This window comes from Cyclopterus lumpus, chromosome 10 (genome assembly GCF_009769545.1).
Source record: "Cyclopterus lumpus isolate fCycLum1 chromosome 10, fCycLum1.pri, whole genome shotgun sequence".
In the NCBI taxonomy this organism is placed as follows: Eukaryota; Metazoa; Chordata; class Actinopteri; order Perciformes; family Cyclopteridae; genus Cyclopterus; species Cyclopterus lumpus.
In genome coordinates this window covers 24,023,243-24,048,893 of record NC_046975.1, presented here as the reverse complement: position 1 = coordinate 24,048,893, position 25,651 = coordinate 24,023,243, and the positions used below count along the sequence as shown (strand labels likewise).

The following is a 25,651-nucleotide window of genomic DNA, read 5'->3' as shown; positions in this document are numbered from 1 at the left end:
TAGAAGTGTGTATAAGTACATAGAAGTGTGTACAAGCACATAGAAGTGTGTATAAGTACATGTGTATAAGTACATAGAAGTGTGTATAAGTACATAGAAGTGTGTACAAGTACATGCGTGTGTACAAGTACATGTGTATAAGTACATAGAAGTGTGTACAAGTACATGTAAGTGTGTATAAGTACATAGAAGTGTGTATAAGTACATAGAAGTGTGTACAAGCACATAGAAGTGTGTATAAGTACATGTGTATAAGTACATAGAAGTGTGTATAAGTACATAGAAGTGTGTACAAGTACATGCGTGTGTACAAGTACATGTATATAAGTACATAGAAGTGTGTACAAGTACATGTAAGTGTGTATAAGTACATATAAGTATATAGAAGTACATGTAAGTGTGTATAAGTACATATAAGTGTGTATAAGTACATAGAAGTGTGTATAAGTACATGTAAGTGTGTATAAGTACATAGAAGTGTGTATAAGTACATAGAAGTGTGTACAAGCACATAGAAGTGTGTATAAGTACATGTGTATAAGTACATGTAAGTATATAGAAGTACATGTAAGTGTGTATAAGTACATATAAGTGTGTATAAGTACATAGAAGTGTGTATAAGTACATATAAGTGTGTATAAGTACATGTGTATGAGTACATATAAGTGTGTACAAGTACATATAAGTGTGTATAAGTACATAGAAGTACATGTAAGTGTGTATAAGTAAATAGAAGTACATAGAAGTGTGTATAAGTACATGTGTATAAGTACATATAAGTGTGTATAAGTACATACAGTGTGTATAAGTACATATAAGTACATAGAAGTACATATAAGTGTGTACAAGTACATATAAGTGTGTATAAGTACATAGAAGTACATGTAAGTGTGTATAAGTACATATAAGTGTGTATAAGTACATATAAGTGTGTATAAGTACATAGAAGTACATAGAAGTGTGTATAAGTACATGTAAGTGTGTATAAGTACATAGAAGTACATAGAAGTGTGTATAAGTACATAGAAGTACATAGAAGTGTGTATAAGTACATAGAAGTGTGTATAAGTACATAGAAGTACATAGAAGTGTGTATAAGTACATAGAAGTACATAGAAGTGTGTATAAGTACATAGAAGTACATAGAAGTGTGTATAAGTGTGTATAAGTACATAGAAGTACATAGAAGTGTGTATAAGTACATAGAAGTACATAGAAGTGTGTATAAGTGTGTATAAGTACATAGAAGTACATAGAAGTGTGTATAAGTACATAGAAGTACATAGAAGTGTGTATAAGTACATAGAAGTACATAGAAGTGTGTATAAGTACATAGAAGTACACTAGTAGTGTACTGAGGGTCTCACGTCGTGCTCCTTCAGGATTCCCGGCGTGTCAAACAGCCAGTGAGCGTCTTTCAGCTCGTTGAAGGAGAACTCCTCAGGTGGGCCGCTGGGAGCTGAAGGTCACACAGAGGTCGGAGGTCAAAGGTTGCTCAGATTGTCGGTCCACTGATGACATCAGAGACCGTTCGTCCAATCAGACGGTCCTCAGCAGCCTCACCTTTCGTGGTCTTCTTCGTGTCTCCATCGTCGTTTTCTCCAAAAGCCAAACTGTCGGCATCGAACTCGATCTCGTCGGGTCGAGACCGGATGTCAGGCCGGAAGGTTCTGCCAACGCGACCTGGACAGAGGACACAAGGACAGAGGACACAAGGACAGGTGAACAGAGGACACAAGGACAAGTGGACAGAGGACACAAGGAAAGGTGAACAGAGGACACAAGGACAGACAGGTGAATAGAGGACACAAGGACAAGTGGACAGAGGACACAAGGAAAGGTGAACAGAGGACACAAGAACAAGTGGACAGAGGACACAAGGAAAGGTGAACAGAGGACACAAGGACAGACAGGTGAACAGAGGACACAATGACAGACAGGTGAACAGAGGACACAAGGACAAGTGGACAGAGGACACAAGGACAGAGGACACAAGGACAGGTGAACAGAGGACACAAGGACAAGTGGACAGAGGACACAAGGAAAGGTGAACAGAGGACACAAGAACAAGTGGACAGAGGACACAAGGAAAGGTGAACAGAGGACACAAGGACAGACAGGTGAACAGAGGACACAATGACAGACAGGTGAACAGAGGACACAAGGACAAGTGGACAGAGGACACAAGGAAAGGTGAACAGAGGACACAAGGACAGACAGGTGAACAGAGGACACAATGACAGACAGGTGAACAGAGGACACAAGGACAAGTGGACAGAGGACACAAGGAAAGGTGAACAGAGGACACAAGGACAGACAGGTGAACAGAGGACACAAGGACAGACAGGTGAACAGAGGACACAAGGACAAGTGGACAGAGGACACAAGGAAAGGTGAACAGAGGACACAAGGACAGACAGGTGAACAGAGGACACAATGACAGACAGGTGAACAGAGGACACAAGGACAAGTGGACAGAGGACACAAGGACAGACAGGTGAACAGAGGACACAAGGACAGACAGGTGAACAGAGGACACAAGGACAAGTGGACAGAGGACACAAGGAAAGGTGAACAGAGGACACAAGAACAAGTGGACAGAGGACACAAGGAAAGGTGAACAGAGGACACAAGGACAGACAGGTGAACAGAGGACACAAGGACAAGTGGACAGAGGACACAAGGACAGACAGGTGAACAGAGGACACAAGGACAAGTGCACAGAGGACACAAGGACAGACAGGTGAACAGAGGACACAAGGACAGACAGGTGAACAGAGGACACAAGGACAAGTGGACAGAGGACACAAGGAAAGGTGAACAGAGGACACAAGAACAAGTGGACAGAGGACACAAGGAAAGGTGAACAGAGGACACAAGGACAGACAGGTGAACAGAGGACACAAGGACAAGTGGACAGAGGACACAAGGAAAGGTGAACAGAGGACACAAGGACAGACAGGTGAACAGAGGACACAAGGAAAGGTGAACAGAGGACACAAGGACAGACAGGTGAACAGAGGACACAAGGACAGACAGGTGAACAGAGGACACAAGGACAGACAGGTGAACAGAGGACACAAGGACAGACAGGTGAACAGAGGACACAAGGACAAGTGGACAGAGGACACAAGGACAGGTGAACAGAGGACACAAGGACAAGTGGACAGAGGACACAAGGACAAGTGGACAGAGGACACAAGGACAAGTGGACAAGTGGACAGAGGACACAAGGACAAGTGGACAGAGGACACAAGGACAAGTGGACAGAGGACACAAGGACAAGTGGACAGAGGACACAAGGACAGGTGAACAGAGGACACAAGGACAAGTGGACAGAGGACACAAGGACAAGTGGACAGAGGACACAAGGACAGGTGAACAGAGGACACAAGGACAAGTGGACAGAGGACACAAGGACAAGTGGACAGAGGACACAAGGACAAGTGGACAGAGGACACAAGGACAAGTGGACAGCGGAGGTCTTACCCACTAGGTATCCTTGCCTGCTGAAGTGTCTCAGTTTACTCAGCTCCTCCTCAGACAGCTCGCTCTCCGTCTGTCCCGACGTCTCCTTCAGTCTCTCGTCCCGTCTGAACATCCTGTAGGGAGTCGGGTTGATGATGGGAAACTTCAGCAGGTTCAGAGTGGTCCCTGAACGCACCACAGCAGGAGACAACACACATGAAGACCATGTAACAGGTTCAGAGTGGTCCCCGAACGCACCACAGCAGGAGACAACACACATGAAGACCATGTAACAGGTTCAGAGTGGTCCCCGAACGCACCACGGCAGGAGACAACACACATGAAGACCATGTAACAGGTTCAGAGTGGTCCCCGAACGCACCACGGCAGGAGACAACACACATGAAGACCATGTAAAAGGTTCAGAGTGGTCCCCGAACGCACCACAGCAGGAGACAACACACATGAAGACCATGTAACAGGTTCAGAGTGGTCCCCGAACGCACCACGGCAGGAGACAACACACATGAAGACCATGTAACAGGTTCAGAGTGGTCCCCGAACGCACCACGGCAGGAGACAACACACATGAAGACCATGTAACAGGTTCAGAGTGGTCCCTGAACGCACCACGGCAGGAGACAACACACATGAAGACCATGTAACAGGTTCAGAGTGGTCCCTGAACGCACCACGGCAGGAGTGAAGGCGTGCTCACCGGGCCACGGCGAGATGGTGGCCTTGTGGACGATGTCGGAGGCTCTGGACTTGCAGTAGTCGGACTCCAGCAGCGTGTTGAAGAGCGTCGACTTGCCGGCGTTGGCGCTGCCCACCAGGTACACGTCACCTTTGTACCTCCAGGACCTCTGCAGGCTGGAGATCAGACCCTCCACGCCGTACCCGGTCTTGGCGCTGATGAGGTGCACGTCGGTCACCTGATCCCCGAAGCCGGCGTCCCGACAGTACTGAGCGAGCTGCCGTTTGATCCGCTGCAGGTAGTTGGGCGAGTCGCCGGGCAGCAGGTCGATCTTGTTGCCGAGGACGACCACGTGTTTGTTGCTCCCCACCAGCTCGGCCAGGTCGGGCACGACGGAGTCGGGGACGTCCAGCAGGTCTACGACGAGCAGCACCAGAGCCTTGCGGGGCCGGATCTGGCTCACCACGGCCCGGTACTGGTCCGAGGACATGCTGAGGCTCAGGGCCTTGTGGTGGTGGGTCAGCAGGTGGCAGCGCTGGCAGGTGGCGGCGCTGAGGCGCTCCTCCTGCAGCAGCACCTTGTACTTCTCGCTGGGCAGGTAGCCGGGGACGCCGGCGGCGACGCAGTGCAGCACGGCGCCGCAACCCGGACAGCAGGTGTCACTGACCGGCTCGTCCACGTCCGGGCTGCCGAACACTTTGTGCTCACCTTTACCCGACGGCTCCTCCCCCTTCTTCTTCTTCTTCTTCTTCTTCTTCAGCGATGACACGACGTTCTCATCCAGCGGGAAGTCCACGTCCTGGAACTGGATCAAAGAGTCAGGCTCCGCCTCCTGCTGGGCCACGCCCCTCAACACCTGCAGCTGATGCTCCAGAGACCTCAGGTGTTTCTGAGGAGGTCCAGGAGGAGGAACCTGAGGAGGTCCAGGAGGAGCAGCAGAGGAGGAGGAGGAGAGGAGGGGCTGATGGAGGTCTTTATCCTCCTCTGGACCTGAACCAGGAGAGAAGAAGTAGAATCACAACTACAATACTTGTAATACCTCTCTGTACTTGTAGCCCTAAGTACTTGTAACTCTAAGTACTTGTAGCTCTAAGTACTCGTAGTACTTCTCAGTACGTGCAGTACTTGTACTACCTCTAAGTGCGTGTACTACTTCAGTGCTTGTAGTACTTGTACTACCTGTCCCGGTCCTCCCCGTCTCACCTGAACAGTCCTCAAACACGAACTGCTCCTCCAGGTCCGGGTCCACCGTGCAGCTCTGGATCTTCCTCCCGGCTCCGCTGCAGAGCTGCCGGTTCAGACCCCGACCTGACGCGGCCTCTGAGCCAGGCACTGACCCCGCACGGCCCGCGGTGGGGACACGGCGGTCGGCAAAACGAGCCCCGCTCCTCCCCGCCCGGCGGACCGCCAGCTGGATCACCTTCCACATGTTTCACTCCGCCGACAGCACGTGAACACACCGCGCTCACCTTGCTGCCTCAGACCCTCCGCTGCGACGACTTCCGGGACGGAAATGACGTCAAACTCGTCGTTTGTTATGTTCCGTTAAATTAACAATAATAATAATAATCCATTTTATTTGTATTGCACTTTATATTTTAACAAATAAAACAAGAACATTTTTAAGATCAATTTAAAATAAATTTAAAAGCAGAGATATTTTTAGCAGTAAGCTTTCTTAAAAAGGTGAGTTTTCAGGTCACGTTTAAAAGCCTCTGCAGTCTGTGGGGCCCGAAACATATTTTATTTTCTAAAAATGTATCACTCGCGTATATATATATATATATATATAAATATATATAGTATTATGTGTATATATATATATATATATATTCTTGTGTATATATTTATTATATATACATATATATATAACTATATATGTGTATATATATATATACTGTATATATATAATATTATGTGTATATATATATATATATATAGTTATATATATAGTTTTATATATATATACACATACGAGTGAAACAGTTGGCTTAGTTTTTTTCATAATAAATAAATACATACTATATAGTATATATATATATATATATATATATATATATATATGTATATATATATATATATATATATATACACTATATAGTATGTATTTATTTATTATGAATACAAGTTCAATGACTACAATCAAAGAGACGTCACAAACGTTTTGTTGCTGACGACAGGACGGCTCACTCTGCAGCAGCTTCAAGAACCAAAAACGTTTTTATTTTTCTACTTCTTTCCTCTGATCCGATGTTTTCATTTGATGTTTGTGTTGGTATGTCCCTTTTGTGTGTGTGTGTGTGTGTGTGTGTGTGTGTGTGTGTGTGTGTGTGTGTGTGTGTGTGTGTGTGTTCCTACATACCTATTTGTATATACCAAGTAGCTGTATATTTGAACACATGGAGTTGCATTGTTTACTTCCTGTCAGCCGGGACGAGGAACATCTGGAATATGGTGGGAGAATACTAAATATAAATATAAATAAATATACCTTACAACCATATATCTATTATGTATATTATATATTGTTTTGATGTCATTGCATACGTAATTACAACAATAAAAAGTGTTTCAGTATAGAAAGAGAATAAAAGAAGTAGAATAAAAGAAGTAGAATAAAGAGAGGGGGGGGGGGTTTTCCTGTGGAGTCGGACCTCCTCTTTTCATAGAGGATCTCTGTCAGGTAAACTCTCTGTGCACGCGCGCTCTGGCTCACTTTCAGCATGTTGAAGTTCACGAGCTGCTCGCTGAGATCCGCTGCGGTCCTGCGCTCACCTGCTGCTGCTGCCTCTCAGGTGAGTCCAACCAGACCCGGACCGGACCCGGACCCGGACCCGGACCCGGACCAGGTCTTGGACCCTCCTGAAACTCTCTTCTCTCGCAGTTTGTTTGTTGTCTGATCTTTGGACTGAACTCAGAGAAAAAGGTCACAACCGGAAGTTGCATATATATATATATATATATATATATATATATATATATATATATATATATATATATATATATATATAGTGAGTGTTTTTCACCTTTAACTATCTACCAGGTGACGTCCGTGAGTCCCTGAGGGTTCACGGTCTGAGGTCTGGGGTCTGGGGTCTGAGGGGGGACACGGTGTTGGTTCACAGGAATGTGTTTTAAAGACTTTTCTTTCTTCTCTGTGAATGAACAAACTGTTGAACTCAAAGGTTCGTAGTAGTGAGAAGGCGTTCACTCTGCGTCACGGTCATGAACTACAACAACAAACTACAGTCTGTAGTCCAGATGGATGTTTCGTTGTCAGAGTGAGACCTCCGCCCTCTGTCCTCCTCTCTGCAGCCTCGTGTGCGTCTCTCCACCGGGCCCCAACAGAAACACAGAACCTTCTATGAGTTCCGGACCTACTGCATCCGCCCAGACCAGAACGCTGCCTTCCTCAAACTGACCAATGAGAAGATCCACCTGCGCACCGCCCACTCTGAGCTGATTGGCTACTGGAGCGTTGAGTACGGCGGCCTGAACCAGGTCTTCCATATATGGAAGTATGGTGAGGACCCTCTTCTTCTGGTTCCAGGTTCTTCTTCATCACAAGGTTTTAAAAGTGGAACTTCCACCTCCACCTCCTGCTCCTCCTTCTCCCCTTCCACCTCCTCCAACTCCTCCTCTACTACCTCTTCCTCTTCCACCTCCTCTCCCTCCTTCTCCTTCACCTCCTCTTCCTCTTCATCCTCCTCCTCCTCTCTCCTTCTCCTCTTCCACCTCCTCCTCTTCAACCTACTCTTCTTCTTCCTCCTCCTCCTCTTCAACTTTCTCCTCCTCCTCTTCATCCTCCCCCCTCCTCCTTCTCCTCTTCCACCTCCACCTCCTCCTTTTCAACCTCTTCCTCTTCCACCTACTATTTTTCTTCCTCCTCCTCCTCTTCAACTTTCTCCCCCTCCTCCTCCTCCCTCTTCTTCCACATCCTCCTTCTTCCTCCTCCTCCTCCTCCTCCTCCTCCTCAGACAGTTATTCTCAGCGGGCAGGTGTTCGGGCATCTCTGGCTCAGGACCCCTCCTGGATCTCGGAGTACATCTCCAAGGCGATACCGATGCTGATGTCTCAGGACAACGAGGTCACCTACCTGGTTCCCTGGAGCCGCCTGCAGGAGCCCCCCCAGGAGGGCGGTAAGCCCCGCCCCCATCCCACTACCTGCTTTAATGGCACCGCGCCTTCCTTCTGATGCCAGGTGTGTTTCAGGTGTGTACGAGCTGGCTTCCTTCCAGATGCGTCCCGGCGGTCCGGCAGTTTGGGGAGATGCCTTCCAGGCTGCCGTCACCTCCCATGATGCACCGGGGCACGGCAAGCTGGTGGGAGCTTTCCACAGTGAGTGTGGTCGGCTGAACAGAGGTACAAAAATACACTGAACTCTGTAAAAAATACACTAAACTGTGTAAATAATAGACTGAACTGTGTAAATAATACACTGAACTGTGTGTGTGTGTGTGTGTGTGTGTGTGTGTGTGTGTGTGTGTGTGTGTGTGTGTGTGTGTGTGTGTGTGTGTGTGTGTGTGTGTGTGTGTGTGTGTGTGTGTGTGTGTGTGTGTGTGTGTGTGTGTGTGTGTAGTTCACGCCCTCTGGTGGTTCCAGAGCGCTGACCAGCGAGCTGAAGTTCGACACAAAGCTCACACTGACGCCCGAGTGGTTGCTGCAGGTGAGGCTCCGCCCACATGTGACATCATACTGGATGACGTCATACCTTGAGCGACATGTAGACTAACATCTCTCTCTCAGTCAGGAACTGTGTCGTCCATCTGGACTCTCAGGAGAACAAACTCCTGTTTCCTTGTTCCTTCTCTCCGCTGAAGTGACCTCCTGTCCTCCACATCTGCGTCTCCACGGCAACAGAGACAAACACGTCACCTGAACCACCTGCGTCCTGTATGAACCAATCGCGGGTCGTTATAAATCCCGCTGCTTGTGTCTGATTGGTCAGGCTGACCAATGAGCTGTCCTTAACCTGAACCAATCGTGTGCCTCAAACCAGCCACAGGGGGGCGGGTCTTACCAAGTAGAGCGGTGTGATTCACAGCAGGAAGTGAGCGGACGTAAGAAGTCAAGAAGATGGGTGATATAAATATCTAATAAAATAAAAACAAGTCCACTCTGTTTTGTCAGTGACGGCAGCAGCGGCCAATCCTGTGGCTGCGATGTTGGTGGTGGGCGGGGCTTCTCTTGTTTTAGGATAGTAAACAATAAAGTGAAAGGAAAACATTTAAACTAGTTTAAACCAGTATGTCTCCTGTGTTCAGACCACGAGGGTCATTAAAACCAGTATGTCTCCTGTGTTCAGAGACCACGAGGGTCATTAAAACCAGTATGTCTGTGTTCAGAGACCACGAGGGTCATTAAAACCAGTATGTCTCCTGTGTTCAGACCACGAGGGTCATTAAAACCAGTATGTCTCCTGTGTTCAGACCACGAGGGTCATTAAAACCAGTATGTCTGTGTTCAGAGACCACGAGGGTCATTAAAACCAGTATGTCTCCTATGTTCAGAGACCACGAGGGTCATTAAAACCAGTATGTCTCCTGTGTTCAGACCACGAGGGTCATTTAAACCAGTATGTCTCCTGTGTTCATACCACGAGGGTCATTTAAACCAGTATGTCTGTGTTCAGAGACCACGAGGGTCATTAAAACCAGTATGTCTCCTATGTTCAGACCACGAGGGTCATTTAAACCAGTATGTCTCCTGTGTTCAGACCACGAGGGTCATTAAAACCAGTATGTCTCCTGTGTTCAGACCACGAGGGTCATTTAAACCAGTATGTCTCCTATGTTCAGACCACGAGGGTCATTAAAACCAGTATGTCTCCTGTGTTCAGACCACGAGGGTCATTTAAACCAGTATGTCTCCTGTGTTCATACCACGAGGGTCATTTAAACCAGTATGTCTGTGTTCAGAGACCACGAGGGTCATTAAAACCAGTATGTCTCCTGTGTTCAGACCACGAGGGTCATTTAAACCAGTATGTCTCCTGTGTTCAGACCACGAGGGTCATTAAAACCAGTATGTCTCCTGTGTTCAGAGACCACGAGGGTCATTAAAACCAGTATGTCTCCTGTGTTCAGACCACGAGGGTCATTAAAACCAGTATGTCTCCTGTGTTCAGACCACGAGGGTCATTAAAACCAGTATGTCTCCTGTGTTCAGACCACGAGGGTCATTAAAACCAGTATGTCTCCTGTGTTCAGACCACGAGGGTCATTTAAACCAGTATGTCTCCTGTGTTCAGACCAAGAGGGTCATTAAAACCAGTATGTCTCCTGTGTTCAGAGACCACGAGGGTCATTAAAACCAGTATGTCTCCTGTGTTCAGAGACCACGAGGGTCATTTAAACCAGTATGTCTCCTGTGTTCAGACCACGAGGGTCATTAAAACCAGTATGTCTCCTGTGTTCAGACCACGAGGGTCATTAAAACCAGTATGTCTCCTGTGTTCAGACCACGAGGGTCATTAAAACCAGTATGTCTCCTGTGTTCAGAGACCACGAGGGTCATTAAAACCAGTATGTCTCCTGTGTTCAGAGACCACGAGGGTCATTAAAACCAGTATGTCTCCTGCGTCGCTCCATTGGCTGGTTCAACACCTGAAGATTCAGTTTATTTTGTATAGCCCAATGTCACAGATTACAACCTTCACTCAGAGGGCTTTACAATCTACACATACGACATCCCTGACCTTTGACCTCACATCGGATCAGGAAAAAATCCCCCAAAAAATAGGAAAAAAAAGTTATGAATTTAACTGTAAGATCCTTTTATTCTGTCGGGATGTTTTAGTTCAAATGGATGCCAATGTAATAGGAGATGATACTTTTATTCTGAAGGAGCGAGGGAACTTCCTGACTGGCTCAACACCTGAAGATAGAGGGTCTCTCCATTGACTGGCCCAACACCTGAAGATAGAGGGTCTCTCCATTGACTGGCTCAACACCTGAAGATAGAGGGTCTCTCCATTGACTGGCCCAACACCTGAAGATAGAGGGTCTCTCCATTGACTGGCCCAACACCTGAAGATAGAGGGTCTCTCCATTGACTGGCCCAACACCTGAAGATAGAGGGTCTCTCCATTGACTGGCCCAACACCTGAAGATAGAGGGTCTCTCCATTGACTGGCCCAACACCTGAAGATAGAGGGTCTCTCCATTGACTGGCCCAACACCTGAAGATAGAGGGTCTCTCCATTGACTGGCTCAACACCTGAAGATAGAGGGTCTCTCCATTGACTGGCCCAACACCTGAAGATAGAGGGTCTCTCCATTGACTGGCCCAACACCTGAAGATAGAGGGTCTCTCCATTGACTGGCCCAACACCTGAAGATAGAGGGTCTCTCCATTGACTGGCTCAACACCTGAAGATAGAGGGTCTCTCCATTGACTGGCCCAACACCTGAAGATAGAGGGTCTCTCCATTGACTGGCTCAACACCTGAAGATAGAGGGTCTCTCCATTGACTGGCCCAACAACTGAAGATAGAGGGTCTCTCCATTGACTGGCTCAACACCTGAAGACCTTTAATGAGGAGATTCTCTCTAACTGGACCTCCTGAATATCATTTTAATATCTCTGGATTAAAGAGTCAAAGCAGCCGTGACGTGGATTTGTTTGTTTATTGTGTTGTCAGGTAACAGCCTTCTGTCACATTAAATAAACAACATGATCAGAGACAAACAGGCAGACCGATCAGCTGATCAATACGGTGCTTCCTGAGCTGACAAGGTATTTTACCGCTTCAAACACAAACAAAATTGCTCTTTTTTTACATCTTTTCTTTAAAAAACTACAAAATCAATCAAGTCTTTGTCTTCTTTGTGCAGTGCTTTGCATCGAGCGCTCTGATTGGCTGTTGGAACTCTACAGGAAACGGAGACGCCCCGCCACAATAAGAGGAGGACGCACTCTCCAGTTTCAGCTACACACATAAATAAAACTCGTTATAAAAACGGAATCAAACGTTTTCTAAATGTGATCGTTGCAGTCGAGCCCTCGGCCGGTTGAAATGATTTGGATTCTTCATTCTTCAAGAAAAGAAACGGACCAATCACAGACGAGGAAATCGGAGGCGGTTCTTCAAGTGTCGTTGACGGCCTGCTGGGCGGCGGCTCTGAGGGAATCAATTGCATTGACTGGCAGGTGGCTCCGCCCGTGGGATTCAAACAGGTATGACGTGAGGGCGGGGTCGAGTCCATGACGCCATTACATGACGCTTTCCTTCAGCGCGCCCGCCCCCTCGGCGGCTCCTCGGCTCTCGCTCGGCGCGAGAACCTCGATGGCGACGTCGCGGCGCCGCACCGAGTCTTTGGAGTGATAGTCGTCACTTTGGTCCTTCGCAAAGTTCACGAACACCTGAGACCACAAACGCCATCTGATTAGATCAACAGGAAGTCCATCTAGTATCTACCTGGTCTACCTGTTTAGTATCTGCCTGGTCTACCTGTTTAGTATCTGCCTGGTTTACCTGTTTAGTATCTACCTGGTCTACCTGTTTAGTATCTACCTGGTTTACCTGTTTAGTATCTACCTGGTCTACCTGTTTAGTATCTACCTGGTCTACCTGTTTAGTATCTACCTGGTTTACCTGTTTAGTATCTACCTGGTCTACCTGTTTAGTATCTACCTGGTCTACCTGTTTAGTATCTACCTGGTTTACCTGTTTAGTATCTACCTGTTTAGTATCTGCCTGTTTAGTATCTGCCTGTTTAGTATCTACCTGGTCAGGTGTGTGTTTAGTATTTACCTGGTCTACCTGTTTAGTATCTACCTGGTCTACCTGTTTAGTATCTACCTGTTTAGTATCTACCTGTTTAGTATCTACCTGTTTAGTATCTACCTGTTTAGTATCTGCCTTGGTCAGGTGTGTGTGTGTAGTATCTACCTGGCCTACCTGTTTAGTATCTACCTGGTCAGTATCTACCTGGTCAGGTGTGTGTGTGTAGTATTTACCTGGTCTACCTGTTTAGTATCTACCTGGTCTACCTGTTCAGTATCTACCTGGTCAGGTGTGTGTGTAGTATCTACCTGGTCTACCTGTTCAGTATCTACCTGGTCAGGTGTGTGTGTTCATTATCCATACCTGGTCCAGGGTGGTCTGGGTGACGGAGTAGTCCTCGATCCTCAGCAGGTCCTTGTTCTTGGCGAGGATGGAGAAGATGTGCGTGAGGGAGGTGAGGGACGAGGGCAGCTGGTACTGCAGCATGTTGCGGTGCTTCTCCTTCAGCGTGCTGCCGCTCAGCTCGCTCTCGATGAACTTCATGACGGGCAGCAGGTCGGCGTCCGGCCCCCCCACCCGCAGGATGATGGTGTAGCCGTCCCCAAACCTGAGGAACACCGGTTCAACGCGATCAATGGAGGGAAGACACAAAGACAACGTAAAAAAGAGGAAGAACGTCTCCGATCACCTGTTCTTCAGGTGCTGGACGCTGCCGAGGCATCTGAACCTGCCGTTCACCATGATGGCCATCCTGGTGCACAGAGCCTCACACTCCTCCATACTGAAACACACACAGTTAATGCACACTGGGGACACGATGTGAGGGGACACAGTGAGGACACGATGTGAGGGGACACAGTGAGGACACGATGTGAGGGGACACAGTGAGGACACGATGTGAGGGGACACAGTGAGGACACGATGTGAGGGGACACAGTGAGGACACGATGTGAGGGGACACAGTGAGGACACGATGTGAGGGGACAGAGTGAGGACACGATGTGAGGGGACAGAGTGAGGACACGATGTGAGGGGACACAGTGAGGACACGATGTGAGGGGACAGAGTGAGGACACGATGTGAGGGGACACAGTGAGGACACGATGTGAGGGGACAGAGTGAGGACACGATGTGAGGGGACAGAGTGAGGACACGATGTGAGGGGACAGAGTGAGGACACGTTGTGAGGGGACAGAGTGAGGACACGATGTGAGGGGACAGAGTGAGGACACGTTGTGAGGGGACACAGTGAGGACACGATGTGAGGGGACACAGTGAGGACACGATGTGAGGGGACACAGTGAGGACACGATGTGAGGGGACACAGTGAGGACACGATGTGAGGGGACAGAGTGAGGACACGATGTGAGGGGACAGAGTGAGGACACGATGTGAGGGGACACAGTGAGGACACGATGTGAGGGGACACAGTGAGGACACGATGTGAGGGGACAGAGTGAGGACACGATGTGAGGGGACAGAGTGAGGACACGATGTGAGGGGACAGAGTGAGGACACGATGTGAGGGGACAGAGTGAGGACACGTTGTGAGGGGACAGAGTGAGGACACGATGTGAGGGGACAGAGTGAGGACACGTTGTGAGGGGACACAGTGAGGACACGATGTGAGGGGACACAGTGAGGACACGATGTGAGGGGACACAGTGAGGACACGATGTGAGGGGACACAGTGAGGACACGATGTGAGGGGACACAGTGAGGACACGATGTGAGGGGACAGAGTGAGGACACGATGTGAGGGGACAGAGTGAGGACACGATGTGAGGGGACACAGTGAGGACACGATGTGAGGGGACACAGTGAGGACATGATGTGAGGGGACACAGTGAGGACACGATGTGAGGGGACACAGTGAGGACACGATGTGAGGGGACAGAGTGAGGACACGATGTGAGGGGACAGAGTGAGGACACGATGTGAGGGGACAGAGTGAGGACACGATGTGAGGGGACACAGTGAGGACACGATGTGAGGGGACAGAGTGAGGACACGTTGTGAGGGGACACAGTGAGGACACGATGTGAGGGGACAGAGTGAGGACACGATGTGAGGGGACAGAGTGAGGACACGATGTGAGGGGACAGAGTGAGGACACGATGTGAGGGGACACAGTGAGGACACGATGTGAGGGGACAGAGTGAGGACACGATGTGAGGGGACACAGTGAGGACACGATGTGAGGGGACAGAGTGAGGACACGTTGTGAGGGGACACAGTGAGGACACGATGTGAGGGGACAGAGTGAGGACACGATGTGAGGGGACAGGGTGAGGACACGATGTGAGGGGACACAGTGAGGACACGATGTGAGGGGACAGAGTGAGGACACGTTGTGAGGGGACACAGTGAGGACACGATGTGAGGGGACAGAGTGAGGACACGATGTGAGGGGACACAGTGAGGACACGATGTGAGGGGACAGAGTGAGGACACGATGTGAGGGGACACAGTGAGGACACGATGTGAGGGGACAGAGTGAGGACACGATGTGAGGGGACACAGTGAGGACACGATGTGAGGGGACAGAGTGAGGACACGATGTGAGGGGACACAGTGAGGACACGATGTGAGGGGACACAGTGAGGACACGATGTGAGGGGACACAGTGAGGACACGATGTGAGGGGACAGAGTGAGGACACGATGTGAGGGGACACAGTGAGGACACGATGTGAGGGGACACAGTGAGGACACGATGTGAGGGGACACAGTGAGGACACGATGTGAGGGGACAGAGTGAGGACACGATGTGAGGGGACAGAGTGAGGACACGATGTGAGGGGACAGAGTGAGGACATGATGTGAGGGGACACAGTGAGGACACGATGTGAGGGGACACAGTGAGGACACGATGTGAGGGGACAGAGTGAGGACACGATGTGAGGGGACAGAGTGAGGACACGATGTGAGGGGACACAGTGAGGACACGATGTGAGGGGACAGAGTGAGGACACGATGTGAGGGGACAGAGTGAGGACACGTTGTGAGGGGACACAGTGAGGACACGATGTGAGGGGACAGAGTGAGGACACGATGTGAGGGGACAGAGTGAGGACACGATGTGAGGGGACACAGTGAGGACACGATGTGAGGGGACAGAGTGAGGACACGTTGTGAGGGGACACAGTGAGGACACGATGTGAGGGGACAGAGTGAGGACACGATGTGAGGGGACACAGTGAGGACACGATGTGAGGGGACAGAGTGAGGACACGATGTGAGGGGACACAGTGAGGACACGCTGTGAGGGGACAGAGTGAGGACACGATGTGAGGGGACACAGTGAGGACACGATGTGAGGGGACAGAGTGAGGACACGATGTGAGGGGACACAGTGAGGACACGATGTGAGGGGACACAGTGAGGACACGATGTGAGGGGACACAGTGAGGACACGATGTGAGGGGACAGAGTGAGGACACGATGTGAGGGGACACAGTGAGGACACGATGTGAGGGGACAGAGTGAGGACACGATGTGAGGGGACACAGTGAGGACACGATGTGAGGGGACAGAGTGAGGACACGATGTGAGGGGACAGAGTGAGGACACGATGTGAGGGGACAGAGTGAGGACATGATGTGAGGGGACACAGTGAGGACACGATGTGAGGGGACACAGTGAGGACACGATGTGAGGGGACAGAGTGAGGACACGATGTGAGGGGACAGAGTGAGGACACGATGTGAGGGGACAGAGTGAGGACATGATGTGAGGGGACAGAGTGAGGACATGATGTGAGGGGACACAGTGAGGACACGATGTGAGGGGACACAGTGAGGACACGATGTGAGGGGACAGAGTGAGGACACGATGTGAGGGTACAGAGTGAGGACATGATGTGAGGGGACACAGTGAGGACATGATGTGAGGGGACAGAGTGAGGACATGATGTGAGGGGACAGAGTGAGGACACGTTGTGAGGGGACAGAGTGAGGACACGTTGTGAGGGGACACAGTGAGGACACGTTGTGAGGGGACAGAGTGAGGACATGATGTGAGGGGACACAGTGAGGACATGATGTGAGGGGACAGTGTGAGGACATGATGTGAGGGGACAGAGTGAGGACACGATGTGAGGGGACAGAGTGAGGACACGTTGTGAGGGGACACAGTGAGGACACGATGTGAGGGGACAGAGTGAGGACACGTTGTGAGGGGACAGAGTGAGGACACGATGTGAGGGGACACAGTGAGGACATGATGTGAGGGGACAGAGTGAGGACATGATGTGAGGGGACAGAGTGAGGACACAGTGAGGACATGATGTGAGGGGACACAGTGAGGACACGATGTGAGGGGACAGAGTGAGGACACGATGTGAGGGGACAGAGTGAGGACACGTTGTGAGGGGACAGAGTGAGGACATGATGTGAGGGGACAGAGTGAGGACACGTTGTGAGGGGACAGAGTGAGGACACGATGTGAGGGGACAGAGTGAGGACACGATGTGAGGGGACACAGTGAGGACACGATGTGAGGGGACAGAGTGAGGACACAGTGAGGACACGATGTGAGGGGACAGAGTGAGGACACGTTGTGAGGGGACACAGTGAGGACATGATGTGAGGGGACAGAGTGAGGACACGATGTGAGGGGACAGAGTGAGGACACGATGTGAGGGGACACAGTGAGGACACGATGTGAGGGGACACAGTGAGGACATGATGTGAGGGGACACAGTGAGGACATGATGTGAGGGGACAGAGTGAGGACAGAGTGAGGACAAGATGTGAGGGGACAGAGTGAGGACACCATCAGAAGACACACATCTGTCCTCCCAACATCAACTACCTGGGGACATGTCCTACCTGTGAGAGGTGAGGACAACCGAGCGTCCCTCCTTGATGATGCTGTGGACACAGTTCCAGAGGGCCCGCCGGGCTTTGGGGTCCATGCCAGTGGTGGGCTCGTCCTGTCACCACGACGACAGCCAGGTGGAGCAGGAAAGAGAGGTGAAGGTGAGGAGGAGGAGCCAACTCAACAACTCTTCTTCTGTGTGTCCGCATAGTGTGTGTGTGTGTAGTGTGTGTGTGTATAGTGTCTGTGTGTATATAGTGTGTGTGTATAGTGTGTGTGTGTATAGTGTCTGTGTGTATATAGTGTGTGTGTATAGTGTGTGTGTGTATAGTGTGTGTGTGTATATAGTGTGTGTATAGTGTCTGTGTGTATATAGTGTGTGTGTATAGTGTCTGTGTGTATATAGTGTGTGTGTATAGTGTGTGTGTTTAGTGTGTGTGTGTATATAGTGTGTGTATAGTGTCTGTGTGTATATAGTGTGTGTGTATAGTGTCTGTGTGTATATAGTGTGTGTGTATAGTGTGTGTGTTTAGTGTGTGTGTGTTTAGTGTGTGTGTGTATAGTGTGTGTGTATAGTGTGTGTGTGTGTGTATAGTGTTTGTGTGTATAGTGTGTGTGTATAGTGTGTGTGTATAGTGTGTGTGTGTATAGTGTGTGTGTGTGTAGTGTGTGTGTAGTGTGTGTGTGTATAGTGTGTGTGTGTATAGTGTGTGTGTGTATAGTGTGTGTGTGTATATTGTGTGTGTATAGTGTGTGTATAGTGTGTGTGTGTATAGTGTGTGTGTGTGTATAGTGTCTGTGTGTATAGTGTGTGTGTAGTGTGTGTGTATAGTGTGTGTGTATAGTGTGTGTGTAGTGTGTGTGTGTAGTGTGTGTGTGTATAGTGTGTGTGTGTATAGTGTGTGTGTGTATAGTGTGTGTGTGTATAGTGTGTGTAGTGTGTGTGTATAGTGTGTGTGTGTATAGTGTGTGTGTGTATAGTGTGTGTGTATAGTGTGTGTGTGTATAGTGTGTGTGTGTATAGTGTGTGTGTGTAGTGTGTATAGTGTGTGTGTATAGTGTGTGTGTAGTGTGTGTGTGTGTATAGTGTGTGTATAGTGTGTGTGTATAGTGTGTGTGTATAGTGTGTGTGTAGTGTGTGTGTGTAGTATAGTGTGTGTATAGTGTGTGTGTATAGTGTGTGTAGTGTGTGTGTAGTGTGTGTGTAGTGTGTGTGTAGTGTGTGTGTAGTGTGTGTGTAGTGTGTGTATAGTGTGTGTGCAGTGTGTGTGTAGTGTGTGTGTAGTGTGTGTATAGTGTGTGTAGTGTGTGTGTAGTGTGTGTATAGTGTGTGTAGTGTGTGTGTAGTGTGTGTATAGTGTGTGTGTAGTGTGTGTGTAGTGTGTGTATAGTGTGTGTAGTGTGTGTGTAGTGTGTGTATAGTGTGTGTGTAGTGTGTGTATAGTGTGTGTATAGTGTGTGTATAGTGTGTGTATAGTGTGTGTGTAGTGTGTGTATAGTGTGTGTGTAGTGTGTGTGTGTGTATAGTGTGTGTATAGTGTGTGTGTATAGTGTGTGTGTATAGTGTGTGTGTATAGTGTGTGTGTAGTGTGTGTGTAGTATAGTGTGTGTATAGTGTGTGTGTATAGTGTGTGTAGTGTGTGTGTAGTGTGTGTGTAGTGTGTGTGTAGTGTGTGTGTAGTGTGTGTGTAGTGTGTGTATAGTGTGTGTGCAGTGTGTGTGTAGTGTGTGTGTAGTGTGTGTATAGTGTGTGTAGTGTGTGTGTAGTGTGTGTATAGTGTGTGTAGTGTGTGTGTAGTGTGTGTATAGTGTGTGTGTAGTGTGTGTGTAGTGTGTGTATAGTGTGTGTAGTGTGTGTGTAGTGTGTGTATAGTGTGTGTGTAGTGTGTGTATAGTGTGTGTATAGTGTGTGTATAGTGTGTGTATAGTGTGTGTGTAGTGTGTGTATAGTGTGTGTGTAGTGTGTGTGTAGTGTGTGTGTAGTGTGTGTGTAGTGTGTGTGTAGTGTGTGTATAGTGTGTGTATAGTGTGTGTGTAGTGTGTGTATAGTGTGTGTATAGTGTGTGTATAGTGTGTATAGTGTGTGTGTAGTGTGTGTGTAGTGTGTGTATAGTGTGTGTGTAGTGTGTGTGTATAGTGTGTGTGTAGTGTGTGTGTAGTGTGTGTAGTGTGTGTAGTGTGTATAATGTGTATAGTGTGTGTAGTGTGTGTATAGTGTGTGTAGTGTGTGTGTAGTGTGTGTATAGTGTGTGTATAGTGTGTGTGTGTAGTGTGTGTGTAGTGTGTATAGTGTGTGTAGTGTGTATAGTGTGTATAGTGTGTGTAGTGTGTATAATGTGTATAGTGTGTGTAGTGTGTGTATAGTGTGTGTAGTGTGTGTGTAGTGTGTGTATAGTGTGTGTATAGTGTGTGTGTGTAGTGTGTGTGTAGTGTGTATAGTGTGTAGTGTGTGTGTAGTGTGTATAGTGTGTATAGTGTGTATAGTGTGTATAGTGTGTATAGTGTGTATAGTGTGTGTATAGTGTGTGTATAGTGTGTGTAGTGTGTGTGTATAGTGTGTGTGTAGTGTGTGTGGTGTGTGTAGTGTGTATAGTGTGTATAGTGTGTATAGTGTGTGTGTACTGTGTGTGTAGTGTGTGTATAGTGTGTGTAGTGTGTGTATAGTGTGTGTGTAGTGTGTGTATAGTGTGTGTGTAGTGTGTGTGTAGTGTGTGTAGTGTGTGTAGTGTGTATAGTGTGTATAGTGTGTATAGTGTGTATAGTGTGTGTGTACTGTGTGTGTAGTGTGTGTAGTGTGTGTAGTGTGTATAGTGTGTATAGTGTGTGTAGTGTGTGTAGTGTGTATAGTGTGTATAGTGTGTATAGTGTGTGTGTACTGTGTGTGTAGTGTGTGTAGTGTGTGTAGTGTGTATAGTGTGTATAGTGTGTATAGTGTGTGTAGTGTGTGTAGTGTGTATAGTGTGTGTAGTGTGTGTTACCAGGAACACGACGGGCGGCGCTCCGATCAGAGACATGGCCGTAGAAAGCTTCCTCATGTTTCCTCCGCTGTAACTTCCTGCTGCTTTCTCAGCGTATTTCATCAGACCCAACTTCCTGATGCCCCACTCTGCCACCTGTCAATCAAACGTCATCATCATCATCATCGCCCCCATCTTCCTCCTCCCCCCCCCCCCTCTCTCACCTATCAGACTTCCCCCCTCCCCCTCACCTCCCAGACTTCCTCAAATCCCCCTCTCCTCAGAGACTTCCTCCCCCCCCCTCACCTCACAGACTCCCCCCCTCACCTCACAGGCTTCCTCCCCCCCTCACCTGTCAGACTTCCGCCCCCCCTCACCTCACAGGCTTCCTCCCCCCCTCTCCTCAGAGACTTCCTCCCCCCCTCTCCTCACAGACTCCCCCCCCCTCACCTCTCAGACTCCCCCCCCCCCTCACCTCACAGGCTTCCTCCCCCCCCTCACCTCACAGACTCCCCCCCCCTCACCTCACAGGCTTCCTCCCCCCCCCTCACCTCACAGACTTCCTCCCCCCCCCTCACCTCACAGACTTCCTCCCCCCCCCTCACCTCACAGACTTCCTCCCCCCCTCACCTCACAGACTTCCTCCCCCTCACCTCACAGACTTCCTCCCCCCCCTCACCTCACAGACTTCCTCCCCCCCCCTCACCTCACAGACTTCCTCCCCCCCCTCACCTCACAGACTTCCTCCCCCCCCCCCACCTCACAGACTTCCTCCCCCCCCCTCACCTCACAGACTTCCTCCCCCCCCCTCACCTCACAGACTTCCTCCCCCCCTCACCTCACAGACTTCCTCCCCCCCCCTCACCTCACAGACTTCCTCCCCCCCCCTCACCTCACAGACTTCCTCCCCCCCCCTCACCTAACAGACTTCCTCCCCCCCCCTCACCTCACAGACTTCCTCCCCCCCCTCACCTCACAGACTCCCCCCCCCCTCACCTCACAGACTCCCCCCCCCTCACCTCACAGACTCCCCCCCCTCACCTCAGAGACTTCCTCCCCCCCCCCTCACCTCACAGACTCCCCCCCCTCACCTCACAGACTCCCCCCCCGCTCACCTCACAGACTCCCCCCCCGCTCACCTCACAGACTCCCCCCCCTCACCTCACAGACTCCCCCCCCCTCACCTCACAGACTCCCCCCCCGCTCACCTCACAGACTCCCCCCCCTCACCTCACAGACTCCCCCCCCGCTCACCTCACAGACTCCCCCCCCTCACCTCACAGACTCCCCCCCCCTCACCTCACAGACTCCCCCCCCCTCACCTCACAGACTTCCTGCTCCGGGACTCCTCTGAGGACGGCGTACAGCTCCAGGTGTTCTCTTCCTGTCAGCAGCTCGTTGATGGAGTCAAACTGAGGACAGTAACCCATGTTGAGGTGGACGGAGGACATCTCCCTCAGGATGCTGAGACAGAGAGAGACCATTATCAGGACCTGAACCCCATGGGCTCAGACCCGAGGTCAGCTCCAGGACCTGAACCCCATGAGCTCAGACCCGAGGTCAGCTCCAGGACCTGAACCCCATGAGCTCAGACCCGAGGTCAGCTCCAGGACCTGAACCCCATGAGCTCAGACCCGAGGTCAGCTCCAGGACCTGAACCCCATGAGCTCAGACCCGAGGTCAGCTCCAGGACCTGAACCCCATGAGCTCAGACCCGAGGTCAGCTCCAGGACCTGAACCCCATGAGCTCACCTCTTCCCAGCCAAGAAGGCCTCTCCACTGGTCACCAGCGTGTCCCCCGTCAGCATCTTGAAGGTCGTCGTCTTTCCAGCTCCGTTCACCCCGAGCAGCCCGAAGCACTGACACACACACACACACACACACACACACACACACACACACACACACACACACGTGATGAATGCGATGAGTCTGATGAATGCGATGAGTCTGAGGAGTGATGAGTCTGATGAATGTGATGAGTCTGATGAATGCGATGAGTCTGATGGATGCGATGAGTCTAATGAGCGATGAGTCTGATGAATGTGATGAGTCTGATGAATGTGATGAGTCTGATGAATGCGATGAGTCTGATGAATGCGATGAGTCTGATGAGTGATGAGTCTGATGGATGTGATGAGTCTGATGGATGCGATGAGTCTGATGAGCGATGAGTCTGATGAATGTGATGAGTCTGATGGATGTGATGAGTCTGATGGATGCGATGAGTCTGATGAGCGATGAGTCTGATGAATGTGATGAGTCTGATGGATGCGATGAGTCTGATGAGCGATGAGTCTGATGGATGCGATGAGTCTGATGAGCGATGAGTCTGATGGATGCGATGAGTCTGATGAGCGATGAGTCTGATGAGCGATGAGTCTGATGAATGTGATGAGTCTGATGAATGTGATGAGTCTGATGAATGCGATGAGTCTGATGAATGTGATGAGTCTGATGAGCGATGAGTCTGATGGATGTGATGAGTCTGATGGATGTGATGAGTCTGATGAGCGATGAGTCTGATGGATGTGATGAGTCTGATGGATGTGATGAGTCTGATGAGCGATGAGTCTGATGGATGCGATGAGTCTGATGGATGCGATGAGTCTGATGGATGTGATGAGTCTGATGGATGTGATGAGTCTGATGAGCGATGAGTCTGATGGATGCGATGAGTCTGATGGATGCGATGAGTCTGATGGATGCGATGAGTCTGATGAGCCTCACCTCTCCAGGTGGAATCCCAACACACAGTCGATCCACCGCCGGCTTCTGTTTCCGTTTAAACACCTGCAGGAAATTTGTTCTTTTAGGTTAGTAACACATGAAGTGCGTGTGTGCGTGTGTGTGTGTGTGTGTGTGCGTGTGTGTGTGTGTGTGTGTGTGTGTGTGTGTGTGTGTGTGTGTACCTTGGTGAGCTGTCGCAGCTCCAGGATGTCTCCGTGTCCCAGGCCGTGGACGATCCTCTGTCTCTCTCGGGCCACGTCCTCGTCCTCCTCTCCCAGTGGTCCCAGTTTGGTGAGTTTACTGACCGACCTGGTGATGAACGCACACTGAGCTCATGAGTACATGTAGAACTCTGTAGTACTGTATGTAGTACTGTGTACAAGTAGTACTGCTGTGTACATGTATTACCGTGTAGGACCATGTACCTGGGTTTGATGAAGAACCTGTACTGGATGAGAACGGTGATGATGAAGAACACCACTCCCTCCACAGCCATGGCGAACAGGTTCTTTCCCACCATGTCCCACTCGAGAGGAGAGCGTAACCTGTTCTCACCTGAAATAAACCCACTTCCATCAGAACCAGACCTCCCATGTGGGATATAAACAGAACCAGGCCTCTACATTGGGAGTATAGTCAGAACCAGACCTCTACTGTAGGAGGATCCAGTGAGAACCAGACCTCTACATTGGGAGTATAGTCAGAACCAGACCTCTACTGTAGGAGGATCCAGTGAGAACCAGACCTCTACATTGGGAGTATAGTCAGAACCAGACCTCTACATTGGGAGTATAGTCAGAACCAGACCTCTACATTGGGAGTATAATCAGAACCAGACCTCTACATTGGGAGTCTAAACAGAACCAGACCTCTACATTGGGAGTATAGTCAGAACCAGACCTCTACATTGGGAGTCTAAACAGAACCAGACCTCTACATTGGGAGTATAGTCAAAACCAGACCTCTACATTGGGAGTCTAAACAGAACCAGACCTCTACATTGGGAGTATAATCAGAACCAGACCTCTACATTGGGAGTCTAAACAGAACCAGACCTCTACATTGGGAGTATAGTCAGAACCAGACCTCTACATTGGGAGTATAGTCAGAACCAGACCTCTACATTGGGAGTCTAAACAGAACCAGACCTCTACATTGGGAGTATAGTCAGAACCAGACCTCTACTGTAGGAGGATCCAGTGAGAACCAGACCTCTACATTGAGAGTATAGTCAGAACCAGACCTCTACATTGGGAGTATAGTCAGAACCAGACCTCTACTGTAGGAGGATCCAGTGAGAACCAGACCTCTACATTGGGAGTATAGTCAGAACCAGACCTCTACATTGGGAGTATAGTCAGAACCAGACCTTTACATTGGGAGTATAGTCAGAACCAGACCTCTACATTGGGAGTCTAAACAGAACCAGACCTCTACATTGGGAGTATAGTCAGAACCATACCTCTACTGTAGGGGGATCCAGTGAGAACCAGACCTCTACATTGGGAGTATAGTCAGAACCAGACCTCTACTGTAGGAGGATCCAGTGAGAACCATACCTCTACATTGGGAGTATAGTCAGAACCAGACCTCTACATTGGGAGAACAATCAGAACCAGACCTCTACATTGGGAGTCTAAACAGAACCAAACCTCTGCATTGGGAGTATAGTCAGAACCAGACCTCTACATTGGGAATATAGTCAGAACCAGACCTCTACATTGGGAATATAGTCAGAACCAGACCTCTACATTGGGAGTATAGTCAGAACCAGACCTCTACATTGGGAGTCTAAACAGAACCAAACCTCTGCATTGGGAGTATAGTCAGAACCAGACCTCTACATTGGGAGTATAGTCAGAACCAGACCTCTACATTGGGAGTATAGTCAGAACCAGACCTCTACATTGGGAATATAGTCAGAACCAGACCTCTACATTGGGAGTATAGTCAGAACCAGACCTCTACATTGGGAGTCTAAACAGAACCAAACCTCTGCATTGGGAGTATAGTCAGAACCAGACCTCTACATTGGGAGTATAGTCAGAACCAGACCTCTACATTGGGAGTATAGTCAGAACCAGACCTCTACATTGGGAGTCTAAACAGAACCAGACCTCTACATTGGGAGTATAGTCAGAACCAGACCTCTACATTGGGAGTATAGTCAGAACCAGACCTCTACATTGGGAGTATAGTCAGAACCAGACCTCTACATTGGGAATATAGTCAGAACCAGACCTCTACATTG

At 49.4% G+C, this 25,651-nt stretch overlaps 3 protein-coding genes across 3 annotated transcripts in view; 1 reads left to right on the top strand and 2 right to left on the bottom strand.

The window, feature by feature from the left end:
• Nucleotides 1-5,680, bottom strand: part of LOC117737601 (nitric oxide-associated protein 1-like) — an 8,259-nt gene extending 2,579 nt beyond the window's left edge. The window contains exons 1-5 of the mRNA XM_034543663.1: nt 5,369-5,680; nt 4,187-5,155; nt 3,490-3,654; nt 1,564-1,683; nt 1,368-1,459 (exon numbers count right to left, since the gene is read on the bottom strand). Coding sequence (XP_034399554.1) covers nt 1,368-1,459; nt 1,564-1,683; nt 3,490-3,654; nt 4,187-5,155; nt 5,369-5,594 — 1,572 coding nt within the window. The 5' untranslated portion in view covers nt 5,595-5,680. The remainder of the gene's footprint in view (nt 1-1,367; nt 1,460-1,563; nt 1,684-3,489; nt 3,655-4,186; nt 5,156-5,368) is intronic.
• Nucleotides 5,681-6,853: 1,173 nt separating this feature from the next.
• nipsnap3a (nipsnap homolog 3A (C. elegans)) lies at nt 6,854-9,400 on the top strand. The gene is made up of 6 exons (XM_034543678.1): nt 6,854-6,960; nt 7,481-7,688; nt 8,143-8,304; nt 8,378-8,527; nt 8,745-8,831; nt 8,912-9,400. Exons 1-6 carry the CDS (start codon nt 6,889-6,891, stop codon nt 8,986-8,988), a joined length of 756 nt encoding a protein of 251 aa, XP_034399569.1. The 5' UTR covers nt 6,854-6,888; the 3' UTR covers nt 8,989-9,400.
• A 2,375-nt stretch (nt 9,401-11,775) lies between these two features.
• The window catches only part of LOC117737592 (phospholipid-transporting ATPase ABCA1-like), a 65,492-nt gene continuing 51,616 nt past the window's right edge, over nt 11,776-25,651 (bottom strand). Inside the window, exons 40-49 of the mRNA XM_034543646.1 lie at nt 23,826-23,955; nt 23,583-23,709; nt 23,401-23,463; nt 22,423-22,529; nt 21,993-22,134; nt 20,692-20,826; nt 17,725-17,828; nt 13,582-13,674; nt 13,257-13,500; nt 11,776-12,529 (exon numbers count right to left, since the gene is read on the bottom strand). Coding sequence (XP_034399537.1) covers nt 12,380-12,529; nt 13,257-13,500; nt 13,582-13,674; nt 17,725-17,828; nt 20,692-20,826; nt 21,993-22,134; nt 22,423-22,529; nt 23,401-23,463; nt 23,583-23,709; nt 23,826-23,955 — 1,295 coding nt within the window. The 3' untranslated portion in view covers nt 11,776-12,379. The remainder of the gene's footprint in view (nt 12,530-13,256; nt 13,501-13,581; nt 13,675-17,724; nt 17,829-20,691; nt 20,827-21,992; nt 22,135-22,422; nt 22,530-23,400; nt 23,464-23,582; nt 23,710-23,825; nt 23,956-25,651) is intronic.

Excerpts from the sequence above, each read along its gene's own strand:
- nipsnap3a (XM_034543678.1), top strand. The coding sequence starts at position 6,889 with ATGTTGAAGTTCACGAGCTGCTCGCTGAGATCCGCTGCGGTCCTGCGC. Across the intron at positions 6,961-7,480 it reads CTGCTGCTGCTGCCTCTCAG|CCTCGTGTGCGTCTCTCCAC; the intron begins GTGAGTCCAACC and ends TCCTCTCTGCAG. Across the intron at positions 7,689-8,142 it reads CTTCCATATATGGAAGTATG|ACAGTTATTCTCAGCGGGCA; the intron begins GTGAGGACCCTC and ends CCTCCTCCTCAG.